Consider the following 23878-nt stretch of genomic DNA (forward strand, 5'->3'; position numbering starts at 1 on the left):
AAGATCACTGACCTATCCTCAAATGTGTACCCTCAACCACTGATCTCCACCATAAATGCAAATGTGTGCCACAGTTGATGTGCACTAATAAGTATCAGTGTTAAGAAAGTCAGTGCTTTTAAGGAGTTTTTAGTTTTGGATGAAATTGTGTTAAATCTATACCATTGTACTAGCTCTCATAGAGAACTACACGTGTCTGAAGCCTTAAGAGCCAAAAGTTATTGAATTACAAGTTTGTGAAAATGTCACAATTATTTTTTCAGAGCCCTATTATCCAAAAGTGTATCTGGTAGTGCCCCCAGAACTTCCCCGGGTGGGGGGGGGAAGTCTCATCTTTTGGCTAGAATTTCTCCTGGCCAGAAATTTTTTGGAAATTGGTCTTATATAGTGGAGTGGATCTTACACCTTTAGTTCTGGAGTTACAGCTGAGACTCCACGGTAAGGCTAATTTCCTCTAGTTGTTTTGTAATTACTTTTGTTTATCATTTACATATAAGAAATGAAGAACCATTTAACATTCAGCACTGAAAGCAATGCACTCAGCTGGGCAAGTGACCAAACCTTTTTGACTGACATCCCAATTGTAGCAGGTAGAAATGTCGATGAGAAATAAATGACATCCTAGCAGCAGGCTCTATTTGCAGGGGTGGCTTTTAAGCAGCAGGTGTAATGTTTTCCTTAGACCCGCTGTCTACAGACTAGAATTTAGTCAAACTGTTTATGCCCCTGTACAGTGCAATAGATGTGTATATGTGTTGAATACAGAAAATGATGATGTACCAAGCAGTTGATGTTTTCTTCCTAGAATGGAGGTGACCACAGTTTGGCCTAGTGTGTTCCACAGAGAATAAGGAATACAACTGGCTGCAGCTCAAGTCTGCTATACCTCCTTTATGCCTGTGAATGTCTTTCATAGGTTAATCAGCAGTGAAAAAATATATCTGACCAGCAATTCCTATTTATCTACTGAGGAGGATGCAAATACAAGCCAGTGTTATGGCTGCCTGCATTTATTTTTTATTACACTATTCAAGTAGCTAATGTTCAAATTACACCCCTTGTACTCACAATTGTGGTCACAAAGTTACAGGCATAAAAAGGGAGGCTGGGTGTTGTGCCATCTGTTTTCTGGCAGATTGCCATTGTGGTCCGTGGTATCACAGCACTTTGGCTGTCCTGTCCTAGAACAATGATGACCAGAAGAATATGAAATGTTAATACATTTAAATTAGACATTGTTGTGCTTGGTGATGGGTGCTGTCAGCCTGTATCTTACTGGTCTGTGCTTCCTTTATTCCAGATAATTGATAAGAGCAAACGAGACCCCTCTGAAGAAATTGAGATTCTCTTGAGATATGGGCAGCATCCAAACATCATTACTCTGAAAGATGTGAGTAGTCTATGAGGACTTCAGCTTTAAACAATTCTCCTTTTAATATCAAGCTTACCTGCTCTGCAATTGAGAAATTCTCCTGTTTTAATGTTCAGTCATTTTAATTTTCAAATGAGAGCCATCTGAATCCCAGAAAAAATGTTCATTGAAAAATTATTGGACACAAAAATGGCAAGATTATCAGACCAGGCATTCAACAAATACTATTTGGTCAACTCTAGTGAAAAGCATATTTGAAATGACCCGTAAGGCTGGATAGAATAGAAATTAATTTGATTTTAAAAGACTTTCCATAACCAAAATCTTTCAATCTTCTTTTTGAAGTAGATTGTCAAACACTAATAATGAGGGTTCTGTAGATAACTGGAATGGCTATTTCCTTGTCAGTAACTGCTGACATACAGCCCCAGGTACTTGTTTTATTGAGAGGAGGGTTGTTAACTAGGCCAGTAGGGCTTCCCCTGTTTTTTATTGAGTGCCAAGAAGCCTTTAACTTACATGTGAGCAACCAGAAAAGACAAGAAGAGATCTTATTTTAACATTTAATAGAAAGACAACATCTCTAAGGCCTTGTCTATGCTACAGAACTTTAGCAGAGACTTCTCACCAGTGCTAACGCCCCACCTCAGCTACACCAAAGGGAGCACCCGCCAAAGCCCTAGAGCCAGAATGACTTCTGGTGTTTTTATCCCCTTTCTCTGAGCAGCTTTAGTCAACATGGTGTAGAAATGTTGTAAGCTGCCGGAGTCTTGTCAACACTAGGAATCCACCTGTTGGCAGCCCTATTGGAAAATGTTCTTGCTAAAATCCCCTAGTATAGATGAGGCCTAACAGTGCTAGCTGTCTCATAAATGACAGTAAAGGAAAAAGAGGAAGCCTGCTTCTGGGTTGTAGTGTGCTCTTGGGTGGGAGACTACTGATTTGTTCACTCCCTTAAAGAAAACACACCTCTGTGAGCTCATTTGCATTGGAGCTCCTGAGGTATTGTATTTACAAAGCTCAGAGCCCTTGATTCCAGTGGAAGAGGGACAGCTGTGGAAAAGTCATCATGTGGACTTCCAAAATTTAAAAAAAATAAAATATGACATTTTCTGGCTCCCCATTTCTTCCCCCATAACAAGAATTGGGGAATGTTAAGGGACATAGACACAACCTAGTGCATATCTATCCAAGAGTTACAGGAATTGGGAATGATCTAGCGTGAGATTCTAGGCACTCAGAGATTACAGTGATGAGCATGGTATAAGAACCTAAATAGATACAGTAGAATTCTATCCAAGCACAGAATGCTAATGCTTCTAGAATGCTGGCACTTCGCAGATGGGTATCCAACTGAATGTTAGGAGAATGTGTGTAGATGTTGTTGGGGTTTTCCTGATAACTCTTCCACTCATTCCCCAAGAACTCAGTTTGACTCCAGTCTCATCATTCAGGTTCCTTTATTTGGCATACATCAAAGCTATGCTGAGTTGATCAGACTCAAGCGTAGGGGTGTGCATGTACGGTGTACCACACATCCAAAGTTACACAGCAAAACTTTACCTTGTATACATTTTTAATAACACATGCATTCTTAACTATACATTGCATCATATGCTTCATGGTAGGCTTGGTTAGTTTTCAGGAACCAATCCCTGTACCGTATGCTCTGTTCATGTAGAAACTGATCTTTACATTTCAGGTTTATCTTGCCCATTGTCCCTAGCATCCAGGTGCTCCTGCTTATCTTTGCCAGCACAGACATTCTGACTCCAGCATACTGCTTGTTAAGCCCCTACTTACAATTTAACCTTCCATTCGCCTTCCCAATGATGTCCACTAAAAAATGAGGCACGTTACATATATCAAGCCAGGCTTACAGACATATCTGTATTTAGTACTCACATTATAATTCCTAGTCAATTCATTTGGACAATAATTTACCATGGCCAGCACTTAAAGTGTAGTGGTGTGTGGTGTGTATGTGTTTGTTTCAATAGACAGAAACACAGAGACCTTATCCATAGTCTGTACACACAGGAACATAGGAATTGCCATACTGGATCAGATTTATCTTCATCTGGTCCAGTATCCTGTCTCCAACAGTGGCCAGCACCAGATGTTTTAGAGGAAAGTTCAAGAAATCCCTCGGCATATGTGGTCCCCATTAAGGTCTCATCCTAATCCGTAATAGTTAGAGATTGCCTTAAAACTGGCAGCATGAAGCTTTGTATCGCCTCCAAACAGGTTTAGCATTGATTATTATAACACTGGATATTCTCGTTGTCCATATAAATGTCCAGTGTAGCAAAGGGGTATGAAATTAAAATCGCTATATTCCAGTTTGGACAAAAAGCTGATGCAAACAACTTATTCACCAGAATGCACATGCTATATGCTATCACGGAAAGCAAGTACTGACTAATCATAATGCAGTTTGTTTGGCTGCTTATGAGACAAAGGGAAATATTGATATTTAAAATGGCGAGTGCTACCCTGTAGAACTGGAAGAGAGCAAATAATTGTGAGGAAGTTTGGGCTAATGCCAGAAAAGATTTCAGACTGCATTTGGAGGTGCTGCTTCTGCAGCTTGGTTTGTTAATATTTTGCAGACTTGATAGCAAATTATGAAAACTGGGTTTCTGTGCAGCTCAAGGTTCGATGAATAGTTGCTTCAGAGATGAGAAGTACAGTAACTCCTCGCTTAACGTTGTAGTTATGTTCTTGAAAAATGTGACTTTAAACAAAATTATGTTAAGCGAATCCAATTTCCCCATAAGAATTAATGTAAATGGGGGGGGGGGGGCGCCCTTAGGTTCCAGGGAAATTTTTTTCCCAGACAAAAGACATTATATACATGTACAGTATAAGTTTTAAACAATTTAAACAATGTAATACTGTACACTGCAATGATGAATATGAAGCTTGGTTGAGGTGTTGGAGTCAGAGGGTGAAAGAGAATGGATCGTCCAGCTGCTCCTCTTGCTGTTCTTTACAATGTGCCAGAGGGTGCTCAACCCTCAGCTCTGCCCCAGGCCCGTCCCCACTCCACCCTTTCCCCCAACACCCGTCTCTGCTTCACCCCCACCCCGCCTCTTCCCACCCTGCTCCACCCCCCCACCCCAAGCGCGCCGTGTCCTCGCTCCTCCCCCCTAGAACCTCCTGTGCACTGCAAAACAGCTGATCATGGCAGGTGGGAGGCCCAGAGAGGGAGGAGGAGGCACTGGGGGAACGATTGGGGAGGCTGCGTGCCATGTCCTTGCTCCTCCCATCTCCCCCTCCCCCCCAGAGCCTCCTGAACACCGCAAAACAGATGATTGTTGCGGGCAGAAGGCGAGGGGAGGTGCTCATCTGCAGGGGGAGGCACTGGGGCAGATGGAGGGGATCTGTTAGTGAGGCTGTTGGCCCACCCTGGTTCCAAGCTCCCACCTGCTAGCTCTAACCGACTGCTCTTCCAGAGAATCCCGCAAGTAGTGGACAAAGTACTGTACTAGCAGGCGGAGGCCAAACAATGTTATAAGTGAACACTGCGCAACTTTCAATGAGTATATTCTCTACTAGATCAGCGATGTAATAACGTTAACCGGGACGATGTTAAGTGAGGAGTTACTGTAATGATTAACCCTTTTTGTAAAAAGATCACTTTTATGTTGTTGTTAAATACAAGGAGTATAAAATTCACTTCTCCTGTATTAGCTCTGTTTTCTTCTTGCAGCATCTTGCAATAACATGGCAAGATATTGCAGAGTGATCACTACTTGCTAGAGTAATGGAACAGTGATGCATGATTGCTTCCTCTGCTCTTCTAGGTGTATGATGATGGGAAGTATGTGTACCTGGTGATGGAGCTAATGCGAGGAGGAGAGCTCTTAGACCGAATCCTTCAACAGAAGTGTTTCTCAGAACGAGAGGCTAGTGCTGTCCTTTGCACCATTACTAAGACGGTGGACTATCTGCATTCCCAAGGGGTAAGTATGATCACCTCTGTTCTCCATGTCAACCTTAGTAAAAGCTGACTCTTAGCAGCAACATCAAAGCTACTTTTCTCAGGAAATAAATATTAAATAGGGGGATTGCCCAAAATGAACATTCAAAGGTGCAAAGAAATTTGGAAAGGGTTAATTGTTTTAATATTTAAGCATTACATTTAAAAATGAGTGTCCGGTTTGTGAAATGGGATTAAAGCCACTCGTGCCATTCTCCAGGCCAAATATCTTATATTTATGCAATGCCAAAGATTCTAATTTTCAAATCTATGTGGGCATTATTTATTCATATCACAATCATTGTTGTAGTATCCAAGCACCATGCGGGCAAATATGAGCTCTTCAATAAAATATCAAAATCCTAGCCCTCAGACATTCACATCAGCATAAAGGTGCATAAACAAATTCCCCTTTTTTAAGCTTATATGCTGATGTGAACGTCTGATAGGGCAGGGTTTTGACCACCTATTAATAGAACAACTTTTGAAATTTGAGACCCCTGCAGATAGCAATTTGAAGTACTCTCCTTTCCCATTTGTCTGGGGCATGCAACATTGTGGATGGGCCTGTAAAGTACCTTTGAGTTTATTTTGTACCAAGGCTGATACATTTTCATGAGTTTTGCATGGCTGATATAGTTTATATCTTTTATTTGCCCACCACTGAAATGTAGCCACTTCTAGTGAAATACACACTGCACAAAGGCTTTTTAAGAAGGGAAATGAAGGAAAAGGAAAATGTCTCCCTTCACTTGAGAGCCACTCATGTTAAGAGCAGCCAGAGAAAGAGCCTCACACTCAAATGAGTCCACACTTTCCGCCTTTGGCAGTCTTCTCTCTTCTTTAATTGAAGGATTAAAACACTCAGATTCAAAGAGCTTCCTATACTTTTAGAGGGATGTATTTTATTTGTATAGTAATCCCTTCTGCTAACCCACAAAAGAGATGCCTTTCCACTGGAACATCTGCCTCCCTCTTGTATATCATCAGAGGATGCAATTTGTATTATTATTTCTGATTTTAACAGAAGTGCAATTCTGTATCCATGCCATCAATTCACTCATTCAAAAAAAAAAAATGACATTCTTCAAAGGCCCACTCTTCCCAGGCAGGAACTGTTTTGCCCCCATACACACACTTCCCACCATCAGGAAAAATGTATAATGATGGTAACCAAGCCTGCAAGCTGTGTAATCATGCCCATGTTATTTATTTTTTATTTGTTTCCCATTAAGGTTGTGCATCGAGATCTGAAGCCCAGTAACATTCTCTACATGGATGAGTCAGGAAACCCAGATTCCATTAGGATCTGTGACTTCGGATTTGCCAAACAGCTGAGAGCAGAGAATGGACTACTCATGACACCTTGCTACACAGCCAACTTCGTAGCCCCTGAGGTAGGGTTGTGTTTCATAAACTGTGGATACGGAATTTTATAACAAAAAGCATGTCTCTGTCCCTGTCCTTCCTTTCTCTCACTGCCTTTAAAAAAGGAACAAAGCAGGAGTTGGAACAGAGACAAGTTTCATGTGCCCTGTTACCAGCCGTCCCTAGTCCTCATTCCTTGTGGGTGGTTAGCTTTCCCCATGTCCTTACTAACTGTAGCCATGTCTGGTTGGGACTTACTTAGTAAACATGCCAAAAGCGGGGGGGGGGGACAGAAATTGGGTTTGTTTTTGGCTTAATTGGCTTATGAGTTGCTTGTTGGCTAGGCTAGTTTTTGGCTTGTAGCTTGGTTTTTTTGGTCGGCTCTTGGCAAGCAGGGGCGGGGGGGGGTGGAAAAGAGTCAGGGGTGCACAGTGGGCCCACCACAGTCCCAGACTGCACGCCAGGGGGGGATCTAGTCACATAGTGTGTTAGGGTTCTTAGAGATTGGCTTGTTTTGAAATGAGATTAGCTTGATTTTTGGCTTATTGTGAAAGTCAGGGTGCTTATTTACCGCGCGAAAGTTGGCAACTGTTACTTAAGTGTCACTTTGGCTGATTACTTCAGGCTGGGTATCTTTTTCCCCAGTTGCTTCACCTATGAGGTCAGAAGGTTGTTTCCCCTTCAATGTACCTCATCCAAACAAAGTTAGTCTCAAAATGATTATATTGAAGCCAAGATTAATTAAGAATCAAGAGAGAGAAATTCTTGGAATGAAATCCTGGCCCCACTGGACTCAATGGGAGTTTTGCTAATGGCTTCATTGGTTCTACGATTTCAGGAACTTAAAACAAAAGAAACAGCCTGCAAAGCATCTCTGACCTGGAACTCCTCAAATAGTAATCCAGCCAGATAGAATCTGTGTGGTTATAGTGAAGGTGAAAAAGGCGTTACAGGTTTAGTGAACTCTCCTCATCTAAGCTTAGCCCATCCTCTTCTTGCTCTTGGTGTGGCAGCATGTCTGAATTCCTTCTTGGCATCACATCTCTGGATTCATTTCCCATCTGGGACAGTTTCTGATACCATTATTCATGATGGATAGTATCTCATCCCATGAGCAGTCCCACTGAAGTCAATGGGACTACTCCTAGAGTAACATGTTGTTTAGTGTGAGGAAGGGTATCAGAATCTGGCCCACTGTGTTTTCTCTTCTTTCTATCTGTGATACTTATATGCCCCCGTCACTGTAGTATCTGAGCACCTCCCAGTTTTTAATGTCTAGTGTCCTTACAACACCCCTGTGAGGGTGAGAAGTGCTATTATCCTCAGCACTTACAGATGGGGAACTGAGGCAGAGAGAGGCTAAGTGACTTGAACAAAGTAACAGAAGCTGGATCCAGGTTAGCACGAATGCAAGCTAGTGCTCTTCCTCTTTATTGCCCCAAATGTTGTGGTAACCGTGCCCATGGCTTTGGTTCCTTACCTGTTTGGACTATTTAGGCTGCCTACTATGGTTCAGCGCTTGAAACTCATATCTGTCCTTCTATGAAGTATCAACAAGTTTATCTCCTGGATGATTGTTAGTTATTTGTTCCAGTCAGGTTTTACTAGCTTAATCAAGTCCCTAAATATACAACTCTAATTGTTTATCTACCTCTGCTGGTTACTACCCAATAACAGAATACACAATTATTACATATCACAAAATTATGTATCATTCCAATATCAAATACCATTTTTCCCTCGGACAGTATGTAATCCTCAACCTCCTTTGCCTCCTAATTTCCTTACCCTCCTGCCCAAAAAAGTAGCAACTCGGTATCTGCCTGTAACGATGAAGTAAGTAACTGGCTTATCTTCCTACAGACAATACTTTTGGGAAGTTTTTTAAAATTTGGATCATATACCCCGAATTCTCAAAAAATGACTTTTGTTTAATTGATGCCATCTCATCATCAGATGATGTGGCTCATTGTGTTAGACACAAAGTCATGTTCCATGACACACATGCCACAGCCATGATTAATATATAAAAATGCAGATATGTTATTAACTCTTCCATTGTCAAGTTACATTTTTGGTCCATTATTTTGTTGCTGTTGGTCTGGTTATCCATCGTGGAAATAGCTCTTTAAAATATATCAGAATAAATGAAAAATGTACTCTGGTACCATGACAGTTTAATTTTTAAGATGAAAATTGACCACATATGAGAGACTAAATATTGTCATTTTCTGAAAGATTAACATGCCTACAGTATCTGATTTCTCTTTTCATTACGGAATATCTTTTGTACGCTGTCCATAATCGGAAACGCTGCCAGATCAACACCTCGACAGATTAGACTTTAGTGAGCTGAATTCAGATCAGAAATCATACTCCTAACCATTCTCAATGAGCCAGGCAAGTCCTACTAATGCAGGAAACATTAGCAATCAATTGAAACACTGCCATAACTGACAGTTCGCATGAAAGCCTTAAGTGCTGCTCCTGTGACATAATGCTGCTCGTCCGCTCCGATTTGTCTTTTACTGGCTCAGTTCAACACCCACTGCAACCACTTCCTCCCATAAGCATGTGAAATTAAATAGGAAGTTAGGAAGGAGATTGAGCATATGATACAACAGAAGGATAGCAGAGGTGTAATGGCAGGTTTGCATATATAAATCTTTATTTTGGAAAGCATTTAATTTTTGGTATTGGATGCTAATGGGGCTATTGCAGGATAAAATATCATAGATGGTAAAAGATGCCTAAGAGGAAGAACCAGCATGCCACCTAGTGGGAGCAGTGCTCTCCGTAAAGAATAAATAGCATGGTTCAGTCAGGAATAAACAAACCACAAGCACCATGCATTACATGACTGAGTACAAGAGGATCATTTTGAGTAAAATAAGGAGACTTCATTCTTCAAAATTCAACCAAACTCTGGACAGAATCTTTTTTGGCATGCAAAAACGTAAGGTTTTTTTTCTTATTTTTCCATTCTTGTATGCTTCCTAGTCCCCATTATAACCAGAAGCAGAAATTCTAGAGTACCAGAGAGCCTATTTTCACAATATTTCAGCCCAGTAATGCAAAATCTAAAAGTTAGATGATTTTGGATATACATCTGGGTGATTGTTAGAAATCAGCGGAGCCATCTGAAGTTTGCCCACTACTACAAATAACCTACAGTATGTTGGCCTAAGAACCATATATATGTACATTGGAAACCACATTCTGTCCCTTAGGAGATCTCAGCTCTTACATACATGACAGGTTCTCTGACTTCCATGGGCCAGGATAACACACCACCTCTTGTAAAGCCCTTTTAACAAAAAGGCTTTTATGGAAGTTGTGGAAAAGAACTGGTATCTGATTTTAGTGAAGACGCTTATTGTTATTTATTATAGTTGTGCCCAGAACCCCATTGTGCTAGTCACTGTACAAACACAGGCATGGTCTGTGCTAGGCTTTTTTGCCAAAAATGTCCCACACCTGTCTGTTGAGTTTCACCAGTGGGAGCTGGAGCATAGATAAGGTGCTGGTGGCTGCTGGCACTTAAATCACTGTTATTGTAGACCTGGACATGATGCTTAAAACATCAGTGGTGCCTAGTAGCTCTGACTAGCCCCCACCCCCCCACCACCACTATTGTTACCACCAGTGGCAGCAACAATAGGGAATTTTTGGCAAACAGTCTTTTCTGAGTAATTGCACATCTACTTTTTCCAGATTTCCTACAGCATAAGCTTGCACAAGGGTAGATTTTGCACCAAAAAGTGTGCAGATTTTCTGCCTAAATACCAGGTCTTTGGCCTCCAAAGTGGATACATTATTTGAGGTACTTTGGAACCTCTCCATTTTATCTCACGCAGCTGTAAAAATCAGTGACACGGACTATTAAAGTTATTTTGGAAACTAAAGCACATCCCAATACCTGTTCTTATTTTACTGGATGTTAAAATTGTCATGATGCAGTAGCCAGCCAGCACAGTCAATATTTAACACAGATATACTGTACTTTTAAGCGCTTTAGAATTTTTTGTCTACTCTATTTGCCCCCAAGTCATGATTGTCTTGTGTAAGGTAGCTTTTTCCAAGGTAGCAGATGCACACTCAGCACATCTGTCAGATGGAGAGATTGTTTTGCCTTGTCATTTATATTCGCTAAAGTTTACCTAGGCAGGATTTTCTGAAGTCACTTTTTTCATAGATTCCAAGGACAGAAAGGACTATTATGATCATCCAATCTTACTTCTTGTCGAACACAGACCATAGAACTCCACCCCCCTCTAACAACAACAAAAATTCCTAGAGCAGATCTTTTAGAAAAACATTCAATCTTGATTTTAAAATTATCAGTGTTAGAGAATCCACCACAACCCTTCAATGAAGTGAGATCACTAATTGGTGCTAGGGCTCCAGGACAGGGGGGGGGGGGGGGGAATGTTGCAGAATGTTCCTTCCTTTCATAGTGTTTTGCAGGGAGGTCACTGTATCTAGTGATCCCAGCACATGGGAAAAACTGATCTTCTCTAACAACTGCAATCTCAAAATGTATGCAGAATACTGGCTCACTTTTAAAGCAGTAGGGAAGCAAATACAAAAGTTAATTATTCTTTCCTTCCGAGGGTAAGAATGCTCTAAGGCCTTTCTCAGAACATCAGGAATCCCCTATTCTTCCCCCACCCTGAGAGATTTACACCATTGTAACTCCACTGACCTGAATGGGGTTACTCCTGGTTTACACCACTGCAGATGACTTCTGAATCAGGCCTCTTGTGTTGTGCTAGTTGTCCATGCGGCCAAAAGGACTGAACATAGCTCCCACTCTGGTTCTGCACCAGTATTAAGTCAGCTGGGCAGATCTCTTCAGAGCACTCTAGGACTTGTCCACATGAGGGGAAATGATCAAGTTTGGCTTTGTTAATGTAACGCTGACAGACCCTGGTCGTCAGTGGACGGGATCAAACCTGGGACCTCTGGAGTTTCGTGCATGAGCCTCTACAGCATGAGGCAAAAGCCTTATGACTGTTAGCTAAGACTGTACAACAGACTCATTCATCCCTCTCTCTAAATGGTCTCAGTGCCACTAGATGGGACAGAAAACCACACTCAGGAGGTGTGTGGGTTATATTACCATATGCTCTTTAAGCCCAACCTAAACATGACCACTTTTCTTAATGTAGATGCAGGGTTTCTTCTTTAGCTCTAGTTTAGGAGGTAGAGCGTTACTCGTTATCTACACTGGGGGAGGGGAGGGGGTGAATAAACCTGACCTAAACACAATCTTTATCCTAGCCCAGACAAAGACAAAGTGCTTTCTCTCCCCCCTTAAATCTGAGCTTGCTGAATCTGCAACATTCTTTGTTACTTCCAACCCAGGAGTCTTAGACTAGAAAAATAGATAAAGTTTAAAAATGCCTTCGCTAACACATTTTAACAAATATGTTATACACTATAGCAGAAAGGACTTTACACCTTTATAAATGCATTAGCTGGTCACAATGGACCCTCAGGGAGCGTAAAGTAAAAACTGTTAACCTGTGTCTGCACTGAAGACAAGGTCTCGTTTAAATTGGAGTTAGCTAACCCTGATCTAATCTTGACCTCTCTTTCTAATGTAGACATATCCTTTGAAAGTTAGAACTCCACAGTGACATTTTTGCCTAGTCACTTTTCAAGGTATAACTGTACTTTAATTTAACCTTACTGTATTCAATTTTCTTTGTAAGCTAGCACATAGCTACTTCTTGCTTTTGAGGAATATTTATTGGTTTCCAAAAAAAAAAAAAAATCCCAAACCAATACAATTCTACATAGTACATTTTTAAAAAGCCAAAACGAAAAACATTGTAGACAGAGCCCCCTCAAAAAAACACCACCACCACCACTCCAGTAACAATTCCCTATTACAAAGCAAAGCCTAGAAGATCCATACATAGTTTTACACATATGAACATAGATCACCATTCCTCCGGCGTAGCCCTATTGACTACTGAGTGTAAGTAAAGGTGGCAGAATCTGGCCCTTAATGATCTCTAGACCTTTGTTATGGAAAATCCTAATACCAAAGGCTGAGACAAGTATATCCAGAATTTTACACGAATGAGAACAAACCAACCAAACCAAATCAACCCTCTCCAAAACAGTGGTGCTGGAACAATTTTTTATAGCAGGGGTGCTGAGAGGCATTGAACCAGACTGTAAACCCTGTATATCATAGAAACCACTTTAAGCCAGGGGGTGCAGCACACACACACACACACACACTTCTAGTTCCAGCACCTAGGCTCCAAAACTCCAGCAGGACATGATTCTGACTTTTGTGTTAGGTCACATAAGTATCATGACATGATGTAATACAGTGCAATGCCCATGCATCACGTTCCACAAGAGAGCCTAGGTAGATGCATGTATTTCCTTCCTCCTTCTACACACACCACCTGGTAGACATGTTACTGGGTTATTGATGTAAAATGAATATTGCTGCGTGTCCCCAAAAATTCTTCAGTTACTTTACTATCTTCCCACGTGCCGTAGCAGCTTTACTGTAACTTCAGAAGTTTTCAGGCCCTTATTTTCCAATGTTCATATGTACAAATGCCAATGATGCAAAGTCACATGTACAAATGCATGATTGCACACAGCTAGTGAGAGTGGGTGGGCAAACTGGGTATTGATCTGAAAATGATTGGTCATGTGTCATTCTGGCAATTTGTATGTACAAATACCTGATTTGTGCACACGGGACTGGTAACTGCATATGAATTGGTACATTGACCTTTTCAAAAGTCAAACCTTTAGAACCCAGTTCACACCACAGCCATTTTTACACTGTTCTGGCAGCTTAGAGGGATCCCTTAAGTGTGCGTAAATATACACCAGGCGTAAGCCCCCTTCACTCTGACTGAGCAGCATATAAGGTCTTTAGTGTAAATGAGAACGTTTCCTAATGTCCAGAATCATTTTAACCAAGCTCTGTAGAGAAGCTCGCATTTGCTGCAATAGTAAATCTAGAAATGTGTCTGTCAGTCCCTGTGTTTTCTTATTTCTTATTATTGTTTTCTTCTGTGATTACTTTGCATGTCATGGGATAACTATAACTTGAATTACAGTGTCCAAAGTATTTATATATTTTCCTAAGTGTGTGAGAATAGTTGCTTGTATTCATTGCCTTTAAAATCCACCTTCCCCCCCCCCCCCCCTTCCCAGCCCCTCTGTCTTATTTGGCTTCTTTAGAGTTGTGTGTCTAGGACCAGATAAATAGATTCTATTATCTTCAACAAAATGGTAAATGTGCCCCCCTTCCATCCGATAGTTTCCCACGCAAACAATTACTGACTGTTTTGCTGCCCTAGGCAACTCCCTATTCCACCTGTACACTAGAGCAGGCTCTGCAAAATATTAACACATCACTGCCATAATATCCACATTTTCCTGAAATTCAAAAGTTCAGAATTCAGGAGCATGAATTAACCTTGTCTCTCTTGATTTCCTTATGTAGGTCCTGAAACGACAAGGTTATGACGCAGCCTGTGACATCTGGAGCTTAGGGATCCTGTTGTACACCATGTTGGCAGGGTAAGTGCGAGATTTCTGGTGTAGGTAGTTCAAAACTGATTAAAGACATAAACAAGTCATGGATAAATACAAATGCAATGTATTTTGAGAGATTAAACCAATTGCAGCAGACCAAAAAAAAAAAAAAAAGGCACTTTCAGAACTGATTTAGGCACTTAGCCTATGTCCCATAGATTCTCAGTGAGACTTAAGCTACTAAATTCCTACATCACTTAGGATAAAATTTCCAAAAGTGCTTAAGTGTATAATGTAGGAATAGTCTATTAAAAAGCCAGAGCCTGTTCACCTTATTCATATGAGGAGTTTCATTAATTTCAATTTTAAGGTGTGTTCTATTCAGGTTCCTGTACTGTGCTCATCACTGTGGTATCTGAGCACCTATGAAAAGGAGAAAAGTTGTGTTTTCAGGTGCAATTTGAAAAATAGATGGAGGCTCCAAGATGCAGACAGAATAGGAAGTTTGCTTCTGATGGTAAGAGTTACTGCTGGTAGGAGAGCCTTCTCCTTTGTAAGATTGTAGAAAGGGACAAACTAGCAAAAGGAGTGAGTGCTGGGGGAGCTGGATGGAGGGAACTAGAAAGGGAAAGGAGGTATAGATGTGGTGGCGAAGGTTAAAGACAGACATAAGATGGTTCAGAGGATGAAGGTAAATTGAAAGGGGTAGAGAGGGCTGAGAATGAAGAAGAATTGGTTTGAATCTGAAAGTCGGTGAGAAATTCATAGAACACAAACCAGAAACAAAAATTGTCAAACCCCTTGCAAACTAAAAATGTCAAGTTTCTTATCGCTCAAGTAGAGGAATGGCTGGCTGGCTGGCTGGCCATAGCGTAGAGTACAAGCACATTTGTCATATGTAATCACTGGTTGCATTTTTGCTATGTCCTTTAAAACACAGAGCAGATACTTTCTAGTTCAGCAGTGGAGAAGAACTTGAATTCCTTCCTCAGATTTGTATGAAAAACACATATTCTGAGTCCATCTCTCTGTCACTCGTATCTTTTGCCTCATCCATTACAAAAAAAGATGCCAGCTCTTCCAATACTAGCTATTTAGTGGTGATTAGAATTGTTCAGAAACTGTGTTAGGCCTTGTCTACACTACGAGAGTAGTTCGATTTTACTTAAATCGAATTTTTGGAATCGATATTGCAAAGTCGAACGTGTGTGTCCACACTAAGGACAGTAATTCGACTTTGTGAGTCCACGCTAACGGGGAAAGCGTCGACATTGGAAGTGGTGCACTGTGGTCAGCTATCCCACAGTTCCCGGAGTCCCCGCTGCCCATTGGAATTCTGGGTGGAGCCGCAAATGCCTTCTGGGTAAAAAAAAGGTGTCCAGGGTGCTTTTGGGTAACTGTCGTCATCCGTCCATCACTCCCGCCCTCCCTCCCTGAAAGCGCCGGCGGGAAATCAGTTCGCGCACTTTTCTAGTCAGTGACAGCGCGGACGCCACAGCACTGCGAGCATGGAGCCTGCTGCAACCATCACTGCAGTTGTGGCCGCTCTCAACGCCTCGCAACTTATCATACACCTTTCCCTGAGGCAGATGCAGAAAAGTCAGGCGAGGAGGCTACGTCAACGCGGTGATGGCCTGAAGTCTGAGAGTAGCACAGACCTCTCAGAAAGCAGGGGACCCAGCGCCGAGAACATCACGGTGGCAATGGGTCATGTTGATGCCGTCGAAAGGAGATTCTGGGCACGGGAAACAAGCACTGAGTGGTGGGACCGCATAGTGCTGCAGGTCTGGGATGAATCCCAGTGGCTGCGAAACTTTCGCATGCGGAAGGGAACTTTCCTGGAACTTTGTGAGTTGCTGTCCCCTGCCCTGAAGCGCAATGACACCCGGATGCGAGCAGCCCTGACTGTCCAGAAGCGAGTGGCCATAGCCCTGTGGAAGCTTGCAACGCCAGACAGCTACCGGTCAGTCGCGAACCAGTTTGGGGTGGGCAAATCTACCGTGGGGGTTGTTGTGATGCAAGTAGCCAAGGCAATCGTTGATGTACTGCTGCCAAAGGTAGTCACCCTGGGAAACGTGGAGGCGATCATAGATGGCTTCGCAGCGATGGGATTCCCAAACTGCGGTGGGGCCATAGATGGAACTCACATCCCTATCCTGGCACCGGAACACCAGGCCAGCCAGTACATTAACAGAAAGGGCTACTTTTCCATGGTGCTGCAAGCACTGGTGGACCACAGGGGACGTTTTACCAACATCTATGTGGGATGGCCGGGCAAGGTTCATGACGCTCGTGTTTTCAGGAACTCTGGTCTGTTTAGACGGCTGCAGCAAGGTATTTACTTCCCGGACCACAAAATAACTCTTGGGGATGTGGAGATGCCTATAGTCATCCTCGGGGACCCAGCCTACCCGCTAATGCCCTGGCTCATGAAGCCCTATACTGGCGCCCTGGACACTGAAAAAGAACTCTTCAACTACCGGCTGAGCAAGTGCAGAATGGTGGTGGAGTGTGCTTTTGGCCGTCTCAAGGGGAGATGGAGAAGCTTACTGACTCGCTGTGATCTCAGCGAAACCAATATCCCCATTGTTATTGCAGCTTGCTGTGTGCTCCACAATCTCTGTGAGAGCAAGGAGGAGACCTTTATGGCGGGGTGGGAGGTTGAGGAAAATAGCCTGGCTGCTGATTACTCACAGCCAGACAGCCGGGCGATTAGAAGAGACCAGCGGGAAGCGCTGTGCATCCGGAAGGCTTTGAAAGCAAAGTTCCTGAGTGAGCAGGGTAACCTGTGACTTTAAAGTTTGTGTATTGAGAAGCTAAACCTGCCCCCGTTTCTTTGCCCAGTTAATGTTGACTATCCTATCCAGTTACATACCCCCTTCACCCCACTTCCAACACACGTTTCAAAATAAAAATAGTTCTACTTTGTTAAAGCACACCGTTTTCTTTAATACTGTATTCGCGGGAATTTTTTAAAACTGGGACGCAGACTGTGGTGCGGAGCGGGTGTACTGTAGTGGCGCGAATGCAGCTTCTAAACTCAAGGATTGACAGGCTCCGCTGCGGTGGGATGGTTGTTTCAACGGAGCCTGTCACCCCTCCTGATAGGGACTGTGTGTATGGGGGGGTCTATGTGACTTTGTGGCAGGGGGAGGACGGTTACAGATCCCCTGCTGTGTGGCTCTGTGATCCTGCCTAAGGACCGCCGCTTAAGATCTGTAACTGCCCTCCCCTGCCACAAAGTCACAGAGCAACCCACCCCCCACCACGTAACATGAAAACAACCTCCCAGACTAACCAGGGTAACTAGTCACTGCATCACTGCACTATGTATGTGCCCTGCTGCTGTGCCTGCCCCCGACTATATACCCTGCCAAAGGTGACTGTCCTGTCGAATTACCAACCCCCTATCCCCCCCTCCTCCAAAAGAACATGATGGAAACAGTAGTTAACAGAAACGTATTTTTTATTATCAACCAAACATGGAACTGGGAAAGTGAAACTTGGACGGGGGCTTGTGTCAGGCGGGAAGGAAAGAACTTGTCAAATTTTGGGGAATGAGAGCCTTCTGCTGCTCGAGCTCTCTGCAGGGGTGGAGTGAGAGTTAGCAGGGACTCTGCCGCCTCTCCTTCTGTGCACTTTGGGTGAGGGGAGTATGGGACTTGGTGGCGGGGGAGGGCGGTTAGAGATGGACTGCAGCGGGGCTCTGTCCTCCTGCCTCCGTTCCTGCAGAACATCCACAAGGCGCCGGAGCGTGTCCGTTTGCTCCCTCATTAGTCCAAGCAGGGTTTGAGTCGCCTGCTGGTCTTCCTGACGCCACCTCTCCTCCCGATCCATGTTGGCTTGGTGCATTCGGGTCAAGTTCTCCCGCCACTGGGTCTGCTGTGCTGCCTGGGCTCTGGAGCAGGCTATAAGCTCCGAGAACATGTCCTCCCGTGTCCTCTTCTTCTTATGCCTAATCCGCGCTAGCCTCTGGGAGTGTGATGACAGGCTAGGTTGTGAGACAGTCGCAGATGGGGCTGTGGGAATGGGAAAAAGGGAGTGAATTCCTCAGAAAGATAAATGTAGTTGTGAATAAAGAACATAGTCTTTCTCTGTTAACAAGACCATGCACAGCACCTATCACATGCGCACTCAGCACAAGGTCGAATTCTCGGCCTTCGCATTCAGTGCCTGGGGTCTTCTACAGCACATTTGAGAAGCCTCTCAGGAGAACGGAATTTCTGTTGCAGGCAGACATGGTAAGCCGTAGACTTGTGGCAGCTTAAAACTTTAATATTAGCAATGGCCTCATTTCACATTGAAATCAATGTCGGTCCCTGCTGCCAGCAATTCGGCAAGCAGGAAGTCTGCTCCTGTCCCACACCCTCGCGGCTGTCCCCGGGAACGATCCCTTTCGGCTGCCCCTCTCCCGCCTCCACCGCGTGGCTGCAAACCAGCGGTTACAGTTCTGTAAAGGAACGGCAAAGCAGTCCCAACACTAACATTCCCCTACCTCATTCAAAGCAGGTCATCATGAGCGACATCACCCTCATGAGGATCTCTGACAGCGAGAAAGAGAGAATGCTCCGGGAAAGCCTGCAAAGACCAGGGCCGTATGCCGCCATGCTGTGCAGAGCAATGATTCCAGAGTACTTGATAGTCTCGTGGCGTGGCAACGTGTCCTACTACGGAGGACCCAATAAGGCCGCTCTCCCCAAGAACCTAATGCAGCGGATTTCCAATTACCTCCAGGAGAGCTTCCTCGAGATGTCACAGGAGGATTTCTGCTCCATCCCCGGACATATAGACCGCATTTTACTGTAGCTGCTGTAGCAGTGACTAACCAGTAGAGCGGCTTGGGCAGGACAATCATGCAAAACCGGACATTGCTAGATTTTTTTTCAATAGTTGCACTGCCCATGACTGAATCGTTAAGCTAATCAAACTAATCATGAGAAACCCATTTTTTAAATTGTTAATATTCCTGTTCTGTTACAAATAAATGTTTAGATTTTTACAACACTTACTGGCTGATCCTTCCCCAGATTCTGTGTCCGGGGTAACGGCTGGGGAGGGTTGGTAGGGGATCTCTGTAAGGGTGATGAAGAGATCCTGGCTGTCGGGGAAATCAGCGTTGTGAGCGCTGTCGACTGCCTCGTCCTCCTCATCTCCTTCCTCATCTTCCCCGTCCGCTAACATGTCCGAGGATCCAGAAGTGGACACTATCCCATCCTCAGAGTCCACGGTCACTGGTGGGGTAGTGGTGGCGGCCGCACCGAGGATGGAATGCAGTGCCTCGTAGAAACGGGATGTCTGGGGATGGGATCCGGAGCGTCCGTTTGCCTCTTTGGTCTTCTGGTAGCCTTGTCTCAGCTCCTTGATTTTCACGCGGCACTGCGTTACATCCCGGCTGTATCCTCTCTCTGCCATGTCTTTAGAGATCTTCTCGTAGATCTTTGCATTCCGTCTTTTGGATCGCAGCTCGGAAAGCACGGACTCATCGCCCCACACAGCGATGAGATCCAAGACTTCCCGATCAGTCCATGCTGGGGCCCTCTTTCTATTCTGAGATTGCACGGCCATCACTGCTGGAGAGCTCTGCATCGTTGCCAGTGCTGCTGAGCTCGCCACGATGTCCAGACAGGAAATGAGATTCAAACTGGCCAGACAGGAAAAGGAATTCAAATTCAAATTTTCCCGGGGCTTTTCCTGTGTGGCAGTTCAGAGCATCCGAGCTCGTACTGCTGTCCAGAGCGTCAACAGAGTGGTGCACTGTGGGATAGCTCCCGGAGCTATTAGCGTCGATTTCCATCCACACCTAGCCTAATTCGACATGGCCATGTCGAATTTAGCGCTACTCCCCTCGTCGGGGAGGAGTACAGAAGTCGAATTAAAGAGACCTCTATGTCGAACTAAATACCTTCGCGGTGTGGACGGGTGCAGGGTTAATTCGATGTAACGGCGCTAACTTCGACATAAACGCCTAGTGTAGACCAGGCCTTAGATATGTTAGACGCTTCAGGAGTAACGTGCAAAGCCTGTCTGGCCTGCACTGCAAATCAAGTCCGTTTCTACTCTGAACTAAAGCAATGTCTTACAATCCTTTACTTCACTGTGGTCTCTGAAAAAGGTAGTCTCTGTTTAGCTAATACCACAGATTTACAGCAGTATATGGCAAGAAGAGATAAGGACTTTAAGGACTACACATTATCTGTGATCGGTTTATCTTATTCGTTAGATTAATTACCATAACTGCTTTTTAAAAATGTAATCCTTAAAAGAAAATCTGAATACCCATCAGACAACCTCATATGGACCCTGCCATTGGGCCAGGAGCTTGCCCTCGGAGCTGGGGAGGAGCAATAGCATGCAGTCTCCGCAGCTGAAAAACCCTCTCCCAGGTGCCTTTGTTGTAGTTTTGAGCCTGATGGGCGTGTAGGAGGTTCTCCTTCATAAATTGTCCCACCTGTTCAAGATGCTCGTACATTTGTAGGACCTTCTGTAACATGGTTTGAGGCCATGACTACTGCTTTTCCCTGGCATCTTTTAAGGAGGTCCAGGATTCCTCAAGGCTGTCAGCCATATAAAAGTTCAAAAGGTGAGAAGCCTGTTGAGATCTGGGCACCTCTTGTACTCCAAAGAGGAGATAGCTCAGGGGTGGGGAGACAGACTTTTCCATAACCCTATCACAGGTGATTTGTTTCCGCAATCTTTATTACGATGGCTAAAGAAGACCTGAAAGGTGGGCTTTTTAATGTTTTTTTTAAAAGGTGCTTGTTTTCCTGCTTTCTTCATCTCAGAAATATCAGAGCTTTTATCTCCTGCCTTTTATGTCATAATTCCACTACTAGGCCAATCACCCTGACTCTAAGATAGACTAGACCTGAATTTTTAAAGTTTAAAAAAAAAAAGGGGGGGGGAGAAAAATCCCATACACTTTATATTAAAAAAAAAAATCAGAAAGAAACAGGAGGGAAACAAAGGTGCATTTCTTTTTTCTTCACAGGACAATTTCAAGGGGATGGTAAAGCATTTGTCCATGAGAAACTCTCACCATTGCTGAATAAAAATTAAGGGCTTGTTTCTGAAGTCTTTACTTAGATTAAATGCCTAATGATATCAATGGGAGCAGAATCAGGCCCTATAATTGTACACCTAAAAATCTGCAGTACATAAAGATACATCTTTTTACAGTAAACATGTTTGTTTCACAGATTCACCCCTTTTGCAAATGGACCAGATGACACCCCAGAAGAGATACTGGCCAGGATTGGCAGCGGAAAATATGCACTTGCAGGAGGAAACTGGGATTCAGTGTCCGATGCTGCCAAGGTCAGCAGATTCTTCATGTTTTTATTCTGCTTTCTAAAAAGGAGTCCTTCTGCAAGATGTAAGGTTCTTTTAAGCAAGCGGAGGTGAAATCAGCAGCTGTATTAGTTCCATAAATTCTATTTGAATGAGAACTATGTAAAAATGGCTGCGTGACTTATTACATTATGCATTTCTGTATCCTATTTCAGGAATGTAAGACATAATGCAGCATCATAACACAGATAAATGAAATTTAATATCCAAGTCCAACAAAAAATCCTTTTCAATTTGGTTGAACTCTTCAAAATATATAGGGCAGCCCAAAACTGCAAATGTCCAGTTTAATTGTGGATCACTGTGTGACCCCTGAAGGTAAACCCTTTAAAAGGCAACCCATATATTAGTATTTTTAACATGCACTTAGGTATGTTTGTGGTTATAGTTTTGTATTGTTACTAATACTTTGCCTTTGCATAGCACTTTTCATTCCAGTATCTCAGTTGACTACAAACATTGATTTCTCTCTCACAGTCACTTGTGAGGAAGGTAAATATCCTTGTCCTGATTTTACAAATGAGAAAAGTGCAGCACAAAGTGATTATGGCCAAAATTTTCAGTAATAGCCACTAATTTTAGGTATCCAAATTTGTGATACCTTGGGCCTGGTTTTCAGAGGTGCACAGCTCCTCTTGACTTCATCTGAAGTAGTGGGCACTCAGCCGGGCCCAAGGTGTATCTCAAATGGACACCTATACCTCCAAGTATTGGTCATTTCTATACATTTTAGCCAAAGTGACTTGCCCAAAGTCACAAAAGAAATCTGTGGAAGAGCTGGAATTAGAATAAATATCTCCTAAGTTCTAACCACAAGACTATCTTCATTTCTCTTGGTCTCTTCTGGCCTTAAACTCTAAAGAATACATTAGATCATCTAATCTGGCCTCCTGCATATTAGTTACCATAGAATTTCACCCAATTACCTCTGTATTGAGCCAAATAACTTGTGCTTGACTAAACCTTATCTTCTAGCCTTGATTTGAAAATGTTAAGAGATGGAGAATCCACCACTTCCCTTGGTAGTTTGTTCCAATTGTTAAAAATTTGTGCCTTATTTCCAATTTGAATTTTTCCGGTTTATGCTTCTAGTCATTGGTGGTCCTTATACCTCTTTCCACTAAAGTAAAGAGCCCTTTAGTACCTGGTCTTTTCTCTCCATGGAGGTACTTAAATATTGTAATCAATCAAGTGACCTTTCAATCTTCTCTTGATAAACTGAACAAATTGCACTCTAAGTCTCACTGTAAGAAATTTTCTCGAGCCCTCAAATCATTTTTGTGGCTCTTCTTTCTGCACCCTCTTCAGTTTTTCAAGAACCCTTTTTAAAACATGGACCCAGCACTGTGCATAGTATTCCAGGATATGTCTTACCAATGCCATGAACAGAGGTAAAACAGATTTATTTGGGCAAAAGATAAAAAAACCTCACTTCTTCAAATAAATCTGTTAGTCTTTAAGGTACCACCAGACTCCTTGTTGTTTTTGTGGATACAGACTAACACGGCGACCCCCTGATACTTTAATATTCCTGTAGGAAACTATTTTTTCACCTCATTTGTGTGTTGGTTTTCGTTAGTTTTGTTTTCTCATTGTTAGAGAAGTAACTAGTTCATCTCACCTGCGCAGGCCAGTTGTCAAATAATGATGTTTTAATAGGGTGTCCAGTTTCATATTAATATGTTCAGATGGTCTCTTAGGTGCTTAAATGTCCGTATGAAATTTGGTTTTACTTCTGAAAATTACAAGGGATTATAAAGGCTTGGATGCATTGCACTGTCCATTTAAATACCGCTGATGAAACTACCATGAGTAAGGGGAAAATCTAAGTAAAAATATTTCCAGCCAGACTCTGAAAACATCAATTGATGGTTTTTACTTTTCTCCCCCATCCCCTTTCTTTCTCCTTCAACCACAGGATATTGTGTCCAAGATGCTTCATGTAGATCCTCATCAGCGCCTAACAGCAGTCCAGGTGCTAAGACACCCATGGATAGTGAACAGGGAATATCTATCTCAAAATCAACTCAGCAGACAGGATGTTCACCTGGTGAAGGTACACAGCATCTTTTTCCTGAGAAATGTAACTTCCTGAGTAACAGTGAAAAGATAGGATTTGCATTAACAACTTGGAGATACAGGAAATAAGGGGGTTATTTTCAAATGAGCCCAAGATAAATACGGTATTACATTAAATGTAATACTATTTTACACACATCATCTCCTAGTTATTAGAACTTTCTTCTGTGTTGTAATGAACTAGCGTAAGTGTAAGTGTGTGTGTA

The 23878-nt window shown here is 43.0% G+C and overlaps 1 protein-coding gene across 1 annotated transcript in view; it reads left to right on the forward strand.

Annotated features, from left to right (window-relative positions):
• The window catches only part of RPS6KA2 (ribosomal protein S6 kinase A2), a 248283-nt gene that overhangs the window by 220711 nt on the left and 3694 nt on the right, over positions 1 to 23878 (forward strand). Inside the window, exons 15-20 of the mRNA XM_054021757.1 lie at positions 1301 to 1390; positions 5182 to 5340; positions 6593 to 6754; positions 14215 to 14291; positions 21443 to 21560; positions 23512 to 23649. Of these exons, the coding sequence (XP_053877732.1) occupies positions 1301 to 1390; positions 5182 to 5340; positions 6593 to 6754; positions 14215 to 14291; positions 21443 to 21560; positions 23512 to 23649 (744 nt within the window). The remainder of the gene's footprint in view (positions 1 to 1300; positions 1391 to 5181; positions 5341 to 6592; positions 6755 to 14214; positions 14292 to 21442; positions 21561 to 23511; positions 23650 to 23878) is intronic.

This window comes from Malaclemys terrapin, chromosome 3 (genome assembly GCF_027887155.1).
Source record: "Malaclemys terrapin pileata isolate rMalTer1 chromosome 3, rMalTer1.hap1, whole genome shotgun sequence".
Classification (NCBI taxonomy): domain Eukaryota; kingdom Metazoa; phylum Chordata; order Testudines; family Emydidae; genus Malaclemys; species Malaclemys terrapin.